The following is a 19,972-nucleotide window of genomic DNA, read 5'->3' as shown; positions in this document are numbered from 1 at the left end:
GAATACTGCAGAACAAAAGGTAACTCTGCAGAATTGGCAGGCTCTTCCCTTTTGCTACAAGACCTGTAATTTGCYGTCATTGTCACCACTGTCCCCACTGCCCCTGTCCTTCAGGACACACATCAAGAAGCTGTGGAGCTCTTTCCTGAGCTGGGCTCAGCACTCTCTGAGCAAAGAGTCTGTCAGTCAGACACTGCTCTTGTGGAATGGATTGAAATACCCAAATAACAAATCACAACACCCCTCCTTGTCTCCCTGCCAGCTGTGTCCACTATTCCTGCGAAGCCACCGACTGCCAGAGGCTGGAGATCGACAACGCAGTGCTGAACTGCACCGGTGGCACCGGCTGGGACAACGGGGCCCAGTGCAACGTGAGCTGCAGGACTGGCTACATCCTGCAAATCCAGAGGGACGATGACCTCGTCAAGAGCCAGGTTTGTCCTGCTGGGGGTGTTTTTTGTGATGCACGAGAACAGGATGAGCACGCAGATGTGGAGAAATTGAGAAATAACTCAGGCTAAACSTTAAAATCTTAGCTCAGCCTTGGGACAAGGTCTTATCCAAATGCTTGTCATCAAAGCARGAGCCCTTTGACTCTGTAGGAGGAGTTATTGGCAATGAGCAAAGCTCAGATGTTCCCCAAATTTAGAAATTTTAAAACCAAAAAGTTTGTGTTCAGTCCTTCTTTGATCTCACCAGCTCYACTCAGCCAAACAGTGGGGTTGGTGTTTTGGGAGTAGGGTGTTTGTGTTTTTGCACAACCAATTTCTGGGCAAAATACTCATTTTTAGTCCTCAGATTGAGGCTAACAATGTCTTAACTCCTTTGCAGTGTTTCAGTCCATCTGCTTCCCACCACACTCTGACATGGAAGGGGTAGAGGGGATGGAAAAAGCATCCAAACCTTTTTTCTTCCAGACTAATCACCATAAACCTCCCTCAGCAGGGCAGGAAGTGCTCGCCATCCTCTCTAATCCATGCATTAATAACCCAGTCCCACAAAAGCAGTGAGGGGGGTATTGAGGAAAACTATAAATTTGTTTAAACATCAAAAAAATGGAGGTCTGTTGTGCTGGGGAAGTTGGATGAGRTGCAAGGCTCTGGGAGCAGAAAGCTGGGGAMAGGAGGATGCAGGGCTGACACCCYACTCTGTGCTCTCATCTCTAACACTGCCACATCCTCTGAGTGTGATGTGGGGGTGGCTTCCCCCATCAGCACCTTCTCAGTTATTGTGGGGGCAGAACACATCTGGGGCAGTGTTMACATCTGGGGCAGYGTTCACATCTGGGGCAGYRTTCRCATCTGGGGCAGCCCTCACATCTGGGGCAGCCACACTCAGCAGCCTGTCTGTACTTGTGAAATACTGTGTTCTTCATGAGCTCGTGGAGGGGGCAGACAGAGTGGAGGGGAATGAGTCAGCCCTTTCAACTCAATTACAAAACAAATACAGGACCCCGCAAGCTGGGCCTCTTCCATCCTAATTGGCATCAGCACCAGAACCCCAGCTCCAGCTGAGCATTTTTACAGAGCAGAAAACAAGCCCTGAAAATGAGCCTGAATGGCTGAACCAGGAAATTGTTGGAAGGGATCTGTACATGGGGTACATGGGGCACGCAGGGATCCCAAACCAAATAAAACAGCCCGAGCATGCTTCTCCAGCCCCGGGTTGTTTAAATGCAAGAATTACCTTTTGGGGAAGCTCGGCCAGCTGGGTATGGTTTTGCTGGGAGAAGTTTGGTTTCAGAGCCATGATCAGACTCATATGACAGGAGCAGAGGATTTAACACCCCTCGCTAACGTGATTCACTGCCTATTACAACACGCTTCCTCTCACCCTGCTCTGCTATTGCACTTCGTTGTCTTTTTCCACCAATAAAACCCCCTGAGGCCARTGGCTTTGTTTTGCTCAGTGCTGTGCATTTGCTGTTCAAGTCAGGGAGTGGAGCATCTTAAAGATACCCATGACCAGCTAAGCACATTAAACACATGCTTTTAGAAGTTTTATTAGCATGTCTCAGAGATCTGCTAAAAAGGAGCAGTCTCTTTCACTATCATCTTGTTTTATTTCTTTGTGCCAGGTGCTTCGAACTAGAACTTGTGGAATGTGCAGGCAAGAAATGAGTTATCTGAGCAAGTCCAGAACCCATGGTCTGGATTTCTCATCTCAAATTGCTTTGTGCTCCTTCCATAATTACTTCCCATCTTCTCTTCCAGTCACGAGCATTTGGGGGTGAGAAAGGGCACATGGGTCTTTGGTCAGAGGGACTTTCTGTCATGGCTGGAGATCCTTGCACAACACTGTTCCTTGTTTCACTGTTGTCATTGGGTTATTTCACTCGTTTGACTAATTTGAAGGTCTAGAGATTTTTTTTTTTTTCTTTTTTCTCATTTAGCTGTCAGTGTGTGAGGCTGCCTGAGGAAGAGGAGGAAGGAAATAGCATTGCACATGCTGATGTTTACACCCTTGGGTAGGAAGGAGGCTGAGCTAAGGTGCAATGTCTCAAAGAGCAGACTGGCCATCAGTGGCCCATGGTCACTGCATGTCAGTGAAGGTGATTCACAGAACAGTGGAAACAACTTGGTTTGGCACCTGAACCATATTTGTCTTCCCTATTTCATTGAAAGATGGAAAAAAAGAAGGGCAAAGAGAGAATTAAAAGCAAAATTTTCAAAAGCACCTTGGTGATGTAGGGGCACAAGTCACATTTCAAATCAATCTTTTACATCTAAAGGGTCTTTGAAAATCTTCTTAGCAGTTTCTGCACTTTCTGGTCTCTGTGTCTGCTGAAGCCACCATTTTAATCAGTCTTAGGGCAAAACATTCATTCATTCCCACTCTGAGAAGCTCCCATTTCCAAATTCTGTTAAAACTCCATAAAATCACCAAACCCTAAAACCCGTCAGCACTCGGTGCAGCAGAAATTGTTTGCTCCTTGAAAAGAAAAAGAAAGCTGAGCTGTTTACAGAATCTTGGGCTCTCTCTCATCCTCATTTAGGGACTTCAGCAACAACAACAACAACAACAACAAAGGGGCTCCCATAGTGATGGAGCAAAATCCTTCATGTATCTTTCTTACAAAGATCTCAGAGATGTTTTCATTCTCCCTCCACGATTTCTTCCCACCCTCCCCTGACAACTCCATTGCTCTTTCTTCTCTTCTCCCTCTTTCCCCCCTTTGTCTTTCACTGCTTTCCTCCCCCTCGTCCTTCACTGAGAGCCCTGCTCATTCAGTTCCTTGTTGTCATCTCTCCTTGAAGCTACCACCACTGCTGCTCTGGTCAAGAGGTGTTATTTAAAACCCAGCAGCTCCCTAATGTTGTGCAAAGGCATCATCAATCATGCCAGGAAAAGAAAGCGAGGCTCATGTGGGTTCAATTAGAGGCACAGTAGTGGGCAGAAGTGGAAGAATACTTAGAGGGGAGGGCACAGCTGTTCATTTTTAAGGAGAGGAAACTTCACACGTGAAGCATCGCTGGAAGAAGGAGCCGGCTGGGATCTTGGGCAGCAGGAAGGAGACACAGATTCTCCCAGGCTGTTCAAAGTCCCAAGAAACAAATCTCTCTGGCACCAGATTTGTTTAAGTTTGCATCCTCCTCGCTGCACTACACACTGTATCTTTGGAGGCCCCTTTTCTCTCCCCCTTCTCTCCCTCCTTGCCCACCCTCCCTCCTTGCATAAGCCTCTTTTGGAAGGCAGGACATGAAGGGAAGCAGTTGCTGTGATGCCAGTCAARGCAGCACAAAGTGCCCAAAGTGACAGCTAATAAACCAGCTGAGAAAGCCAAGTGCTTGGTGTGGGCTGCTGCGCACCAGGTGACCTTGTCAGATCAGACAGGCGAAACGGGCACGTGCCTGCCCGGCCACGGCTGCCAGAGCTGCAAAGGCACGGGCAGATGCTGCCACCGAGACCCAGCGCTGGATCAGAGGGATGAATCCATCAGAAATACCTCCAGGATGTGGCATGGGGCTGGGGAGGGATGGGAYCCAGCAACCCCACCCTCAGGTGGGGCACTGCCAGAGGGGGAAGCCAAAAGCTGGTGGTGCCATCAGYGATGATTTCCTTGGGAGTTTGTCCTCTGTGCTTCCAGTCAAAGCCACCAGTCTTTGTCTCTGTGGCAGGGAACACTCTCTGCTGTGCCCTGCTGCAGAACTACATGTGCTCCTGGTGCTTGAAGTGATGACATGATAGACATGCTCTAAAATGTGCCATTATTATGTCTGACCTTGAAAACCTCCGCTTCCATCATGGCCAAACGTGGAACGAATTACTGGGAAAAGCTGAGAAGCCAAGGTCTTAGCCCCATGGGCACAGCTTCTCTGCATGGGAGCAGCCTTTCCAGTGTGCCAGGAACAGGAAAAGCCATACAGGGCTGAGAGGATTAGGTTAGGGTTTTCATGGGACAGGGAAAAACCCAGAGGTGAAAATATGGAGATACTAATTATTTTTATATTTTTTTTTAACATCAAGGTCTAGAATAGGGGCACAGATAAAGGGCAGTGAGAGTACGGCTGTGAAGAGGGATCCCTTCCAAAGAGAGGGGATCCCAGGCATGTGGCATTTCCAGCAGGCTCCAGTGTCCTGCAGCTTTCCACTGACAAAGGCCACGGCTGCAGCTGAAATACTCTCACAAGCAGTAGCTTGGGTAAAACACTTTTTGTGAGGTGTGACTGTCATGCACAGAAACTGCTCCTGTTTTAGTTTTTGAGTTACGTTCTGGTTTCTGACTTCAGTGTCTCATGCTCTGCAGAGTTGCATCTGATGTGCAACCCTATTGTTAGAGAAACTTCCCTGTGCACCACACTGCACCTCAGCAGCCAGCATCAGCCAGTAGGAAAACTCATTTATTCCTAAACTAGATCACAGCAACAGTAATAACTTTATTCCTGGAGCTGAATCTGTTATCATTCATGGAGCTTCCCTGTGTTCAGCATGGATCCAGCATCCAGCAGGAAACTGCACAAGACCCAAGTCTTTTCCATAACATTTGTATAGCCCCTGACATCATTAGCTTCAGTTTATTGACATCGATTCCTTGGGTTTATGTTTTAAGTTCCAGCAGCCACAGTGCTGCTATGTTATTTGATGAGAGCATTTGTTAAAGGGAAATGGAGGCTTTGGGGCAGCTCATCCTGGAGTGCTGAGGGTTTGCAGGACATGGGAATACACTGAATTTTCCCTTTTCCTGTGGCCATCACATTACAACCCCCTGGAAGCAAAGGCATCTTCAGGATGCCAACTGCCTACAGTTTACAGACACTTTTTAGATATTCTGATAAGCAACGAAGGCAGAATTAGCAGCCATTGGGGAGGGGGTGAAATGATTGCAACTGAGAACACACAGTGTCACTTCACCTGATCGCTCTGAGTATCCCAGAATGTGCTACTCTGAGTTTGTAGAAAAGGCATTTTTTTCCATCAGCAGTGCTCCCTGTTTAAATAAACTCCACGGTCTAGAAAAGGGGTTTTGTGCCCACTTGGGAAGTGTCCAGTTTCTCAGCTCTGGGACTGCTTTTTCCATTCTGAATGCAACCATATATCAAAGGGAGACAGGTCTGAACTTCTGTTGAAACCATTAGGGTGTTTTTGCAAAAAGGGAATCCAGGTCCCTTTGATGTGTGCTAGAAAAATTCCCCTTCCTTTTATAAACCCAGATCAATGGTCGGCGGTGCAAATCTCCTGTGAGCATACCAGCCCTGAATAAAATATTCCCTGGAGGCAGAGGAGTGCTGCTGTATGGCTTGGTCAGATTCCTCGCCTGTATCTTCCCCTTCTCGTGTTTGGGTTTCTCACATTTCTTAACCTCTGCCCCTCTCTTTATTCTGGTGTGGAGGGAAGAGTTAGATTCTTCACTTCTAGGTTGTAATAATTTTCCTTTTTTTTTAATTTGAAAGTGGATATGTTGTTTATTCAGTTCTCTTTGCCAACATCTGTTTGTCCTTCAGTCACTCACTAAATTCATCTTAGCTTTGGATAGGTGGCTCCTATACCTCCCCCTTTTTTTTTCTTTGCCCTTTGGCCAGGATTCCAGTGTGCTGTGCAGTTTGGATTATTCCTCAGATCCACAGGAGTGTGGCTTCTGTGTAGCTGTGATGGTAGAGTGACTTTGGGCAAGTCACAGCACAGGCACTGACTTTGTGTACAGCCTCTCTGGTTCCAGTGCCAGTCACAGGCAGAACTCTCTTGGGTCTGTCCATGGCAAATTCCTCCTGGAAAAGGTCTGTCTCTCAGGCATTCATGTCCGTGGTGTCAGACCAGCAGGGCCCTGATTTTGTGTGGAGCCTTGGGGCTCCACAGAGCAGCCAGAGCAGCAGCTGTCAGCATTTGCACACAACGTTGATGTGGCCCAAGGCAYTTCCCCTGGGATCCCCATCCAAGRGTGACTGACACCTCTYGGGAGAGCCTTGGATGAGAGTCCCRAAGGGGTTCATGTCAGCTTGGCTTTTACTTCAAACCCAAGAGTGAGTTTGACTACTCGGCAGCGCCAGGGGATCCCCTCGGAGCGGCTGTGTCACCGCCAAGGTGACAGCGATGGGGGACAGCTGTCAGCTCCAAACAGCTCAGGCTTGAGCTCCTTTCCAATGGCAGGGAAGAGCAGCAGGTTCTCTGCTTGTCTCAGGAGGCCAGACAAGAGTCTGGGTTATTTGTAGAGCTCCACTTTTTGTATGGAAGTGCTTTGGTGTCTCACCCGAGGTGACAGAATACATCCTGTTTCYTATGAACCTTGGTGGTTTGGTAGCSGCTGTCCAGATGATRATGGTAGGCACCAGGCATGGTTTTGCTTAACTTGTGAGCCAAAAGAATGGTTGTTATTAGGCTTAAAATTGTTCTGATCTCTGCCTTGCTGGCTGTGGTGTCTGTAACCATGTTCTTTTCCCAGATGGGGTCCAGTGTCACCATGACCTGCGTGGATGGAAAGTGGAACAAGCAGGTGACCTGTGAGCCCGTAGACTGCGGTGTCCCTGACCAGTACCACGTCTACCCAGCCACCTTCAACTGCAGCGAGGGCACCACCTTTGGCAAGAAATGCTCCTTCACTTGCCGACCTCCTGCTCTTCTCAAAGGTATCAGGGGGTGTCTGTGCAGTGACCTGGGCTGAGACACAGCCAACACAGACTGCTCCTAGGGATACATGCTCCTGTTGCTGTTGGTTTAGAATTATTCATGATATTTTAAGTATGAAGAATTATGGGACTCCATGGAAGGTTTATTTATATTAGAAGTTAAGTTCCTTTGCATCTCGCTATTACCTTCCTTTGACCTTTCCTTGATCGCGGCTGGCTGGGCAGTAATGACAGGGAATATTGCTTCCATACAACCAAAACATGGAAAAGTCATGGGGATAAATCAGATTGAACTTTCTCATCTTCTTTCCCATGCTTTGTCTGTTTCYTCTGTCTGTCTCCTTTCTATACCTCCTCCATGTATTTGGAAGGGCTGGAGAAGGCTGGAAAACCCCTTATCCCAGTGGCACAGACCCCCATCACTGGTTTTGCTAATCTCACGTCACCCATTCTCACACTCATCTCTTGCTCTACCTCTGACCTTCTCTCCTCTTCTTGTTAGGGACTCTTTAATTTTTTTCTTTTTCATTTTTTTGCAGTTTTTTTCTTAGATTTGCTGCCTTTTCTCCTCTCCYCCTCCATCTTTTTCCCTGCTACTTTTCTGGTTACATGCTCATCCTCTTCTCAGCACCATCAACTCTTCTCCTTGCTGGCACATTTGCCTTTCTGATCTGGTCCTCAGGAAGCAAGAAAAGATACCATTGTTAATYTGAAGGAACATTACACCCAAATTAACTTGTCCATTTTGCAGTGAAGTAAWCTCAACTTAACTACTGTTGCCAACTCAGGTACAAACAGGGTATGAGCTTTTTTTGTGGTATCTCCTTTTCTGCTGGGATACATTGCAAACCCCAGAAAAGGAAGGAATGGGAAGTATTCTTCATTTCAGGGAAAGGCTATGTTGATTTGATTTCTTCATATAAAAGCAAATTGTTTAATTCTTATTTAATTCTGGTGGGAGACAGCTATAAGCAGCCAACACACTGAGAAAGACTACACCAAGGGTAGTTAAAGAAAGTTAAGACCACATTTTAGCAAAAAACTCCCTTTTTCTGTTTATACACTCAGAGGGCCATCTTCAACAAAAGCTTTTTTTCCCACTTAAAATGCTTTACATTTTTTTGGAGTGGGCAGTGAAAATGATTACATTCATCATGACCAACAAGAGCTGATGACTCAGGCTGGRGTAGCTGGAGGGATAACACCCAACCCCAGGTCAGGGGCTGCAGCTCTGGTGTGTAACACCACTTCACTTGTGTCCAGAAAYGCTGTGAGCTGTGAGGTGGAGGCACCATTTGGTGTGGAGCCATCACTGATGACTAATAAATGTTGCCACCGAGCTTCTGGAGAGCAGATCTCGGGTGACTCATGGCTAATTCGATCACTGACGTCATGACAGCCACTGTTGGTAATGCCACAGCTTATCRCTTTGCAGTGTATGATATCACCACGGCTGGCCTGGGAGCTGCTGTGTGAGTCAGAGCACAGGAAAATGCTGCTGCTCCAGAAAAGAGCTCCCTCCTGCACAAAATGCCTCTGCAATCATCTGCACTCGGGGAGGGGAAAGAGAAATCCGGGCCTGATTTAATGCGGCTTCTCTTATCTTGGAGGGCAGGGCAGGAGGGCTCCTCCACATACCTTCCTGAGCCCTCCAGAGCCTTTTGTTTTCCTCTTCTTTGAATTCCAGCCTCATGCCCCGGCTGTCTCCCTCCCCTYGCAGAGAGATGGCATTGCTCCGGGGTTAGCAGTTTGTCAGTATTATTTCGGATAACTCCGAAGTTGGCTCACTGTTGAAAATATGCCTTGTGGGTTGAGAAGAGTTCCTGCAGCAATGCTCGGGGATTTCAATGGAGTATTAGGGATTTTTGAAGGGTTAGTGGCTCATAGCTGTGCTTTGTTTCTTAGGAAAAGCTTATTCCTTTTCAACATATGGTATAAAATAACAAAGAATGTAAAATACACTGAGACTGGGCTACTTTTAGCTTAACCTTCTGAAGTCAAGTAGGTCATAGCAGAGGCAAATAGATCTATTGTACCTTTTACCTTTGAGGTGTTGGCCAAGAAAGCTTCCTGAGCAAAATGAGTCTCTAATGAGTATTATGAATCGTATTTATCACAGTAGTCCCCAAGGACCAAGAGTCCCCAGCTGAGAATGGCTTCTCATTGTGTTGGAGTAGTGACTCTAATACTAACAGATGCTGCTCCAAAAGGCTCTAAATTGAAATAAAAAGGGACAGATTCAGGGAAGAGATGTAACACAGAAGCAGAATGAAGAATGTGATGGCATCAGACCCTCTGTCAAAGGCATGGCTTTGGAGAGGAGGGGGTTGGTGTATGAAACAAGCTTCCTTTCAGAGAGGAACAAAATAAGGAAGAGAAATACAAAAGATGACAAAGCCCGTGTGGCTTCCCCTATGCTATAGCATTTCCTGAAATAAGCACTGCCTGCCTGTCACCTGAAAGCAGAGTCCTTAATGATTGAATGACATCATCTAGAGCAAGAAAACTCACAGGGCATACACGGCTGAATTTGTCAAACCCGCCGAGGTGACTTTTGATATTTCACGGGTGTAACGGTATTTCAAAAGCAAACAGTCCTGCTGAATGCTGCTACCTTTGCTCACTGTTCTTGTCAGGAAACAACAGCAACTTGACCTGCATGGAGGACGGGCTGTGGTCCTTTCCTGAGGCCCTGTGTGAGTTGATGTGTCGAGCACCCTCCGTCGTCCCCAACGCCGATCTCCAGACCTCTCGCTGCCGGGAGGACAAGCACAAAGTGGGCTCGTTCTGCAAGTACAAATGCAAGCCAGGTTACCACGTCCCAGGATCCTCCAGAAAGTCAAGGAAGTACGTGAAAGGTTAAAGCCATGCCATCAGCCTCATGCAGAAAGCCATGAGTTAAAATGATTTTGRGAAGGGGATGTTTATCTCAGTGCTGTAGGGAATAGCATGGAGCCATTCCTCCATGCAGAAACCTGTGCAGTGTCAGTTTAGGCACCCAGCTCACTTGGTTTCTTTGAAAAATCCTGACCAGTGCTCAAAAAACAGACTTYACCTTGGAAATACCCCTTTGATATGCAGCCTGGGGAGTCCCCTTTGAAACCCTGCAGAAAAGGGTTAGTCCTGTCATATACTTCTGACTCTGCACAAACCCACTTCAAACGAACCACAGCCCACAAGCCTGGGAAGCTGAGTTTTTGGGAGATGTGTCTAAGGCCAAAAGAGGAGTTTAGGCTGGGTAGCTCAGTGTTGGTTTTGCAAATAATCGTTATTTTTGCTCAGAGACCTCATGACGCACATTCACAACTTGTTCCCCCGGTGTTAAAAGCTCGAGCACACCCATCCCCTGCAACCTGCTAGCGGAGCTCAGAGGCTTTAGAGGCTCCCAGCTGACTCAGCCGCTCACTAAATGTTGCTTTTTTTTTCTGCACAAAAAGGCGAGCCTTTAAGATCCAGTGCACGCAAGATGGCACGTGGCTGCCGGGCGCCTGCGTGCCCGTCACCTGTGACCCTCCACCCTCCAAATTCCAYGGGCTCTACCAGTGCTCCAACGGCTTCCAGTTCAACAGCGAGTGCCGSATCAAGTGCGAGGACGATGACAGCCAGTCGGTGAGTCTCCCTCACCCAAATTATCTCAGCCGTAAAAGTGTGGCTTTATCGTATCTTCCATAAGGATACTGATCTTGGACAGGCTGAGGGACATTGAGCTCTTCCAAGAGCAGAGAAATGGGGAAGGGGAAAACATAATTAAAGTAGAGGGAGAGCCTGGAAATATTATTTTTAYGACARTAATCACAGTGTTAATGATTACCTGTAGAGGACTAAAAGTGACTGACTTACTGTTTCTGGACAGTAAGTGSCAGAAAGATCTGCCTCAGTGGCTTTATGATCTGGCTGGAAAATAAGGACCAACAAATGACAGTAAGTAAAATATGAGTTATCTGCACTTATCTCATGTGTTCATTCTGTTTTACCTTGCTTTTCTCTCTGGTTCTTACACTCTGTGTCTGTGTGCCGTGTGATAATTTAATGCCATAGGGATTACAAATATTCAGGTGAACTGTGTCTCTAAACTTCTGTGGTTTTCTGGCTGTGAAGGTGTCATTTGGCATCAGAGGTCAGATYCTCACCTGGCACAGACCAGCATGTTGCCTTTGGCTTCCTGGGAGCTGTGTTCACTGACAGGAGAAGGTCTGGCCTCTAYTATCTTGTTTGAAATGCCTAGTTTTCCTCACCAGAGGTAATTMCAGTTTGTGAGATAAGTAACTTCTCCCAGAAGTGCTGCTGCTGYTCCCTGTGCTTGCATRGAGAAAGTGGAGATRTGGAATCTGTGGCTACTGCAGRCACTGCAGGGAGCAGGGAKTGCTCTGATGAGGGCTGTTTRATAWSATTCYAGAATCTGAGGACATTCAAAAAGGTACCAGCCCTGCCCTAGGGCCAGTTGTGTGAAACGCACCTCTGTTACCTGCTCCAAATGTTAAAAATCCCTGTTCCCTGCCCTCTGGCCTGCCCYTTCCACGGGGACAAGAGGCAGAGCTCTGGCATTTCACATCAGGGCACCTGGAAAAGTTTTCTTTGTGTAAGACTGGGAATGAGGGTGTGAGCAGCATGAAATGAGAAGGTGCAGGTGTGGGTGCAGAGCAGGTGGGAGCTCTGGGATACGRCAGCTGTGGCTTTGTGCATCCTCCCCTTGCTCAGAGTGGTCAGTGTGGCTGGTGCCATGTTCCAGCACAGGATTTCCAGGGCAATGCCAGCTGATGGAACGGGGCTGTCTTTGCTTTTGAATGAGGTGAACACRAAGAGGAGCAAGCAGTGGAGTCAGAATTGCAGCTGTAATGAAGTGAGCTCTGGAACGGGAGAGGTACAGCTCTGTCTGTGTTTGCTGGGAGGGAGAGCAGTGACTGCTCAGCTGTGAAAGCACCTTGGGCAGAGGAGCTGATAACATCTTGAGAAAGGGATTTACAGTGAAAAGTATTTTCAGATATCGCAGAAAATAGGCTGCAGAAGAAGAGGGAGGACTCCTGGCACAAGCCAGAACCACTTGAGAGGTGTTAATTATTTAAGGATTAAACCCCACTAAGTCTCTCTCAGCTATATAAGGTGATAATACACGTTGCATCCAAGCAAGAAACCCAGCAGGGATTTTCACAAGAGATTTTGCAGGTCAGGGAATGATGGACAGTATGTTACTATAGCAATGGATATCCTGGGATCTCTGAGTATGTTGCTGAAACTATACAAGTGTACCCTCMAGCACAGCCAGCTGCAGGAACATAAATCAGGTTTCATGGCTCACCTTTGAGAATCATGTTTGAACCCTGGCATGGAAATTGCAAGGGAAGTGTGCCACACTTGCTAAAACAGCAAATTGTGCTCAATTATCATTTAGCAATTTATTCCTGACTTTGTCACCGYGCTGAAAGATCACTGCTTGGCTGCACATCCAGCATCTCTTAATCATCAGGAATGTAATGGTCATTTAAGCAGGTACCTCCCCTGGCAGCAGAGCAAGGGTCTTCCATTTCTGCATATTGTACACAAATCATATGAACAGTCAGATCTAAATTAATCAATCTCTGCCAAACTGGCCCTTAGGTGAGAATCACCAAGCTGGATCACACCCTGAGTCCATCTGCTCCATTATCCTTTCATGTGATTTCCTTATTACTTCTGGCAATGGCCAGATGTCTGGAGAAGGGGAAGCAGGGCTCACACTGTAGTCTGCTGCTAAGACCACTTTGCATCTCACTAAACATTATGTTCATCAACATAGCTGAGCCAAAAAAGAGAAAGTATTAGGATATTAAGGTAAAAACTAATAYTGAAGGCTGTGCCATCTTCCACACCAGTTCCAGGGGCTTGTGCAGGTCCCTGTGCAACAATGGGCGTGGGTCGTGGGACAGAGCTCCTCTGGAAAGTTCAGCAGCCCTGCAGGGATCCCAGCACAGATAGCACATTAAAGGATTCCCAAAAATACCCAGCACATTCTGCAAGAGCAGGGTGGGTAGATGGCAGGCAACGTGCCTGGCGTGAAATATGGGTGAGGAGAAGCAGAGATCCTGCATGGTTCCCCCACCCAGCAAGGCCCCCACAGGAGGTTTGGAGCCCAACCACACCACACATCCTCTTGTTGAATGTCCCCCATAGCCCCACAGCAGTCGGGCTCRCAGATCCCACAGAACAGCTTGTTTGCACAGAAATCCCCAATGCCGTGAGGATAGATCTGACAAAAGATTGCCTATGCTCTCCTTTGTTGTTTTTAAAGGGCATGATATTTCCCCTTGGACTTTGGTATTCATTCTTCAGTATCATACAGAGAATCTTTTCTATAAGAGAAATGTCATATTCTACTCCTTGCCCGTTCCCACAGCAGAGGGTTTTTTGCCTCCTTCCCACCTGCCTCTGTGCGTGTCCATCTCAGCCCCTTCGCCTGCTGTCACTCAAGGCAGCCAAGCTCTAAAGAGCACGTTCTGCCCTGCTAAGCTCGTGTCCTGCTCTCCTTCCTCCTTCAGATGGCCATTGGGGATTCTTTCTTTTTCAAGGCAAAGATGATGTAACTGGTTAGAAAATGTGAAGAGGGAAAAAAGGTTGTCTGCATTCGACACCAACCTGTCTGTAACAAGAAAGAAGGCAGACGGGGTGAAGGCACCTTTATTGCAGCTGGAGTGGGGCTGTTGTAAGGTGGAGACATCGCAAGGGGATTGTAAAGACCTTGAATTGCACAGAAGAGGGGTTTGTGTGTGTTTTTTTGTAGGGGTGTGTGTATGGGTGTGTGTGTAGTACAGGTTTCCTTTTTTTTATTTGTTAGAAGAGAACTTCTTGCCCCTCCAGGCTTGTCCCAACCAGGGGCTTTTCCAGCTCCAGCATAACTTTGCTCCCACTCAGCTGTCCCATTCAGCATCTCCTTGCTGTTTCTGTGTCCATCCTCACCATCTCCTCCTCTCCTTCCCAGGGCCGTGGGAGCAACGTGATCCACTGTCGGAAGGATGGCACCTGGAGCGGCTCCTTCCACCTGTGCAGGGAGATGCAGGGCCAGTGCGCTCTGCCCACCCAGCTCAACAGCCACCTGAAGCTGCAGTGTGCCGGTGGCTATGGCATAGGTGGGTGAGCTGAGCATCCCCCAGCACCTGCCCCAGGTGGGAGCAGGCAGCAGGACACCAGGAAAAGGATGGGAATGGCAGGGAGGGAGCAGGGAGCCTGCAGTCCTTCAARTCACCTTCTGTGGACCTGTYTGGCCAAGTGAGAACCTGCTAAGGRAGGTTTTTCATGGAGCTGCTTTTGGGAAAGGTGAAGCTATGAGAGGCCAGGCACCGTGTAATGTGCTCTGATTGCRGGCTCCTTGCAGGGTTCCCAGTTTCCTGTGTCCCTTCTTGGCCAGCTGTTTTCAGGGGCAGCAGTATGCCAGGCTGTGCCAGAGACACAACCAGCCTGCAAAATACAGGGAGGGGTTGGTCCTGCTTTTGCTCTTGTGCTTTTGTGATGTCCCAGTCCTTCAGCCAMGTGCACAAACCCGCATTCCAGAGGCTGAAGGGCAGGAAGGTGACAGGGGAACGCAGCACCACGGTAATTCAGGCCTCCCCAGAAAAAGGATGGGACCAGCTGAGCTTCCCCTTGGGTATGACTGTTGTTTAGGAGCTGTTGTAATGGGTCTATTTTCTTCTTTTCTGGGGTACCTGCTCACTCTGCAAGGGGTGGTGACTCCTGTGCTTTGTGTCCCCCAGGCAGGCGAGRGACAGACCCTCTGAGCTGTACACACCATCATGTGTTTTCAGCCCCAGTTTTGGGGGTCTCCCTGCTGTGAGGGCTGCAACAGGAGCCGCCCAGGCTGCAGCCCACACAGGTTTGCGAGGCCCCTTCCTGCAGCCCCCCTCCCAGCCCCTGCCATCCCCCTCCTCCCTCCGCCTGTCCCTTTGAACTTGGAGAAATTTCCTCCTTGCGCGGCTCCCTCATTATATCGCAGCCATGCGGAGGACCACGAGCCTCCTTGTGTTCCCTCCCCCGGGAGGAGAACACGACCTGGATGAGATCACCGCTCTGTAATGATGCCAATTACAGATCATATATCAAAACAATTCCGACCCGCTCCTCTCCGCGAGCGTGGTGGAGCRCGGGAGAGCGAGCGGCGAGGAGGCTGCGGCGACTCTTAATGTGGAGAGGCGTTTTACCCTTGAGACGAGGTTACCTCCAGGGCCAGACAGGKTTTTGCAAGGAGAGAAACCCCAATTCCTGCTTTGGAGGGGAGCATCTCAGCGCTGAGCCCGCCAGCTCTCACCTCTCTCACGGAGGCTGTCGGCAGGTGCCAATCCCAGGTGTAGGGACGGGTGGATCTGACCCCACAATGGGACCACACAACATCATGGAGTGAGGGGTGTTGGGGTACACCCCCCATCAGAGTGTGGCTCTCTCTGGACAGGGATTTAGGGCTCAGAGAGGGCACAGCGGCCGCTGGCTCTCATCCTCAGCAGATGGAGACATACCACACACTTTGTAGGCTCAGCCAGCACCAACTTTTGGGATCAGATGTTGGGGTTTTCCTGTCCTCTTTGCATTTTTGAAAGCCTGATCRATGTCCTTTTGAAAAGGTTCTTTCYTGMCACTCCTTCACCATGGGGTGGTATCAATGGACCTCATCCAACAGGTCCTTGGAGCCACAGCTGAGTGCCCTGGGAAAGCAAAACAAACCCCAAGCGCTCCCTGCCTTTCCAGCCCAGGTCTGGCTGCTCCCACCGACTCCTCCAAGTGGAGAATGCAGGAAGGCAAGAAGCAGGTGGGAAAAATAATAGCAACCAGTCGTGGTCACCATGAATCCCACACACCTTCGGTAATTCCTCAGACACCTAATCTGCCCTTCCAGGCTGAGGCGTGTGTTGAGCCAAAGGTTCAGCTCTCCAAACCAGTGTGGAGATTAATTCCTCCCCCAGCGCTGATTGGAGTGCAGAAATCCTAATGACATGTTTGCAGCAGCTGTGCCATTCAAGAGTGATTTTCCAGGGGGGAAATGGTAATGGTCCAACACACAAGGGCTTACGGTCGTGTCACCACGGGGCTCTGGGATATTGCTGCAGAGTATCGCAGCATGTTTTAATAAAGAAAGGACAGGATTCCCACTGGGCATGACAGTTAATCAGAGAAAAAGCAGGTTTATGTGTGAACAAAGCCATCATTACCTTTCTGCATACTTCTTATCGACTGTGGGACTTGGGTGATAGCTTGTCTCCAATATCATCAGGCTTGGTCACCCTCTGGAAGATTATTATTGGATGTTTGTAAATCTGACAGCTCAAACAATAGGTTTTTTGCCATGTCACAGGTGAGATGAATTCGACAGCCTCTGCCTGATCAGCTCCCACTGCTTGAAAGAGGAGTTGAAATGGAGAAACCTTCAYGTTTTCTTGATGATCTGAAAGCGCAAAACCTGGCCCCCTTCTTGGAGTTAATAGCCAGAGAAATACTGAGATTTGCAGCTGGTACAAAAAGGCCCTGGAATATCTGCCACCCCCACGCTCTGCTGCTGAGCACAGGGCTGTACTCAGCACTTCATGTGTGGCTAGGAGATATGTGATAGTTATGGTTGACTGCTAATTGCAATTTAGGAAAAACGAGCCGTAATCCTGTCCTTCAGCTGGAAGGATGCTGGAAGGGTCAGGAGCTGCCTGCTTTATCCTTCAGCGTTATCCCCCTTGTGTTTTGAGCAGGCACRGAGTGTACCACCTCCTGTCTGGATCACAGTCACGAGCCCATCCTCCTGCGCGTGAACGAGACGGTGCAAGACATCCAGCACTGGATGAACCCTCAGAGAGTGAAGGTCAGTGCCTGGCATCAGCCCAGCCACATCCCTTGTTGCACATTTATGGGCAGTGATCAGTGTTACCTGTGCTTCATTCGATGAGGGGAAGGTGGGGAATTTGGACCTTTAGGAAAAAAATCCTGTTTTTTCTTGCGTCTGTTCTGGTGGCTTTCTCTCCAAGTTGCTTTCTCTCTGTGTTTTCCAAGTGAAAGTCAGTTCAAGGTAAAGGCCTCACATCACTGGGGTCTGATCTGGAAATGGGATTCGTGCCACAGGAAGATGGGACAGACAGCGAGAGAAAGGGCACTGGCCAGGTTTTATTTTCTTCCTCCTCTTCCGTATTTTGCATTCTTTGGGTGGCAGGGCTGGATTTTTCTGCGCCGCTCCTGGATGACAAAAGAAGCTGATACAGAGGGTATTTCATTTCCCGACCCCACGGAGCTGGCTGAGTGCTCCCCCCACCCCTCCGCCCGCATGCCAGAGCTGCCTGCTCAGCACAGCCCCTTCCAGAGGTCACAGCTTCTCCCTCCTGCCCGCTGCAAACGCTCAGCCAGCATTAACTGCTCGCAGCTCCTGTCCCCATGTCCTCCAGCACGCACTGGTGGCAGTGTGCCCCGATGGGGATGTGCACACCCATGTGCAGCGCCTTGCACACACACACACACTCAGCCCTGCTGGCAGCAAACAGCTGCTGGGTGTCATGCCCACCCACCTCTTCCTGAAAACCCCCACCTTCCTACAAACAAACCAGGTGTTTGTGGCTGKGTGGTGTTTCTGCACGTGTGGAAGCCTTAACTGGACATGCTGGAGCACGTGGCAGAACACTGTGGGTGTCACCAGGGTGCGAGTTGCTGGTGGTGCTTGGGCAAGCACCTCTGGCTTTTACATACTCAGTTCTGACTTTGCAGGAGTCTGCTTTTACACACCTGAACTCCATTAAGAAGGAGAACGAGCAGCCAGCACAGCCCCAGCATGTCCTGAGCAGCTTTGACAGTCTATTTGCTTCTCTATGTGCCTAAATGTGCACCCGGGGTTTGGGATTTTTGAAATCTGGCCTTGGCTGTGGGTAGCAAGCAGCCCCAGAACTCTGCACCGCGTTAAACTTCCCTGTTTCACACAGAGCAAGAGAATAAATCCAGRAAAGAAGTGGGAAATCTAAGTCCAGAGAGTATGASAAGCTCMTAACATCCTTTCCAGCTTCCCRTTCGCTCCAGACACTGAGGTTCTGTGACTGTCTCAAGCCGAGGCTTTGCCAAAYTCCTGGCATGAAACATAAAGAAAACCCCTATCTCTGCACGAGGGGCAATTTCTCACTGGCCCTTTCCTGAGTGCCAGACTTTAAAGTGGTTTGTAATTCATGGGGAAATAAAGTGACAGCTTCCCTCCCGYTCTCTCTGCACTCCTTCACTTATTGATGCGGGTGCGTGGAGGGAGCTGTAACGAGTTTTGTACCTGCAGGTCTCTGGAGGGCTCATTAGGCAGCAGGGAAAACACAGAGTAGTAAAGGGGGAGAYGAGGGGAGTGAGGGATGGAGGAGAAATCATGGTTTCCAAGAGCACAGAGGTAAGTAAGACCCTTTCCCCGCCTCCCGATGGTGAGGATCCTGCAAGAGCCTTAGGCCCTGAGCAGACACAAGTTCCACCCCACAAACTCTTTGTAACTAGAGGGAGAGATTTGGGCTGTGTTGGGAGGGGAGACATGCCAGAGGGGTTTGTTTTTTTGGAAGCTGTAARACACCCATCTTACCCAGCTCTGCAGATAAAGGGATGTCACCCACGGGGAGCGATGCTTCATGGGGTGACACTGTGACAAACGCTGCTTCTGCTGGGAGCAGGGAGACCCTGGAGAGGTGGCACTGCCTCGGGGGCAGGTCCCCATGGCAATGTGCTGYACATCATAAATAACCCGTGTCTCTGCTGATGGCCAGCGACAGCTTTGGGAGCAGCTGGTTGCATTTACACGGCGAGTCTTTGTGCACCTCGGAGCGCTCCAATGACGCAGAGGAAAACGCTTTGAGTTGCTTAATTTCAGGCACAAGTGAAGTACAAATGAGGGCAGGATGGGAAGGAGATAAAGGCAGGGCTGATCAGTGGTGCTTACCATTGAGGGGATGGGGACAGAGAAAACACAGGGAGAGATGACAAGAAAAAATAAATTATTTGTCTGGAGCAGCTCAAGGCAACATCTGTTATGGAAGCAAAATGGGAAGAAGGCACTATCCTTTCTCTGAGGGTTGTTTAGAGCAGAACTGCACAAATCACTTGATTTTTCGGTTCACTCAAAGTTCTGTTAAATTTTGAAAAAGAAATGTTTTTTTCCCCAATCAAAGTGACTCTTTTGTTATTATGATTTTTGGTGAACCAAAAAATTGGAAGAAAAAACATGTTGGTTTGAACATAACGTTGCGTTTCATTTCCAAGGGGATTTTGTAAACTTTCTGTTTAGTGAAAATGAAAAAAAAAACCCAACAAAAACTTAGAAATTAAATGTCCTCTCAAAYGATAAACAACAACAGATATTTCATTTCAGAAAATGTCTAAACATTTCTACATACTTCAGAATTGGTTTAGGTTGAGTTGCTCTGTTGGGTCTGAAACAGTTTGCTGAAATCAGTATAAGCTGTCAGTGTCTTCCAAATCAGTAAAAAATCAGGGAAAAAAAAATTCAGAAAATAAAAAAATCAGAAAAAAGAAATCACCTGAAGTTCTTCTGTGCCTGTGTTCTGCTGTGGGATGTGTTCAGAGCAGCAGTGCTGTCCCCATGATTTCCCCTTCCCTGTTGTGACACATGGAGCTGCTGAGGACACCGATGGAGAGAGCTGCCAGGGCTGACTGTGCAGGCAGTGGGGAGAAAAAAGGGAAATATCTGCAAGAGATGGCTTGACAGCCCTTTCCCATTGACTGCAGAGAAACAGGGCAGACACCTCATTTCTTAGGTTGTCTGAACTTGGGCTCTTGTCTTTGTGCTGAGTAGGGACAGGCTTAATGGTGTGTGTGTGCCTGAGAGAGCCCTCAAAGGGTCTGTGTGTCCCAGTTCTGCTGGGCTGGGTGTGCCCATGGCCCCTCTTCCCATATGGCCTGCAAGCCCTGGGATTATAAATGTCCAGAAGTCGTTGGTGGGAATG

General features: G+C 48.6%; 1 protein-coding gene across 1 annotated transcript in view; it reads left to right on the top strand.

Annotated features, from left to right (window-relative positions):
* The window catches only part of PAPPA (pappalysin 1), a 175,911-nt gene that overhangs the window by 136,312 nt on the left and 19,627 nt on the right, over nt 1–19,972 (top strand). Inside the window, exons 14-19 of the mRNA XM_057380337.1 lie at nt 263–434; nt 6,878–7,061; nt 9,698–9,908; nt 10,499–10,670; nt 14,014–14,161; nt 16,757–16,866. Coding sequence (XP_057236320.1) covers nt 263–434; nt 6,878–7,061; nt 9,698–9,908; nt 10,499–10,670; nt 14,014–14,161; nt 16,757–16,866 — 997 coding nt within the window. The remainder of the gene's footprint in view (nt 1–262; nt 435–6,877; nt 7,062–9,697; nt 9,909–10,498; nt 10,671–14,013; nt 14,162–16,756; nt 16,867–19,972) is intronic.

This window comes from Malurus melanocephalus, unplaced genomic scaffold (assembly GCF_030028575.1).
Source record: "Malurus melanocephalus ecotype Western Australia unplaced genomic scaffold, MMel_1.1 scaffold_447, whole genome shotgun sequence".
Classification (NCBI taxonomy): domain Eukaryota; kingdom Metazoa; phylum Chordata; class Aves; order Passeriformes; family Maluridae; genus Malurus; species Malurus melanocephalus.
This window is presented reverse-complemented; position numbering and strand designations above follow the sequence as displayed.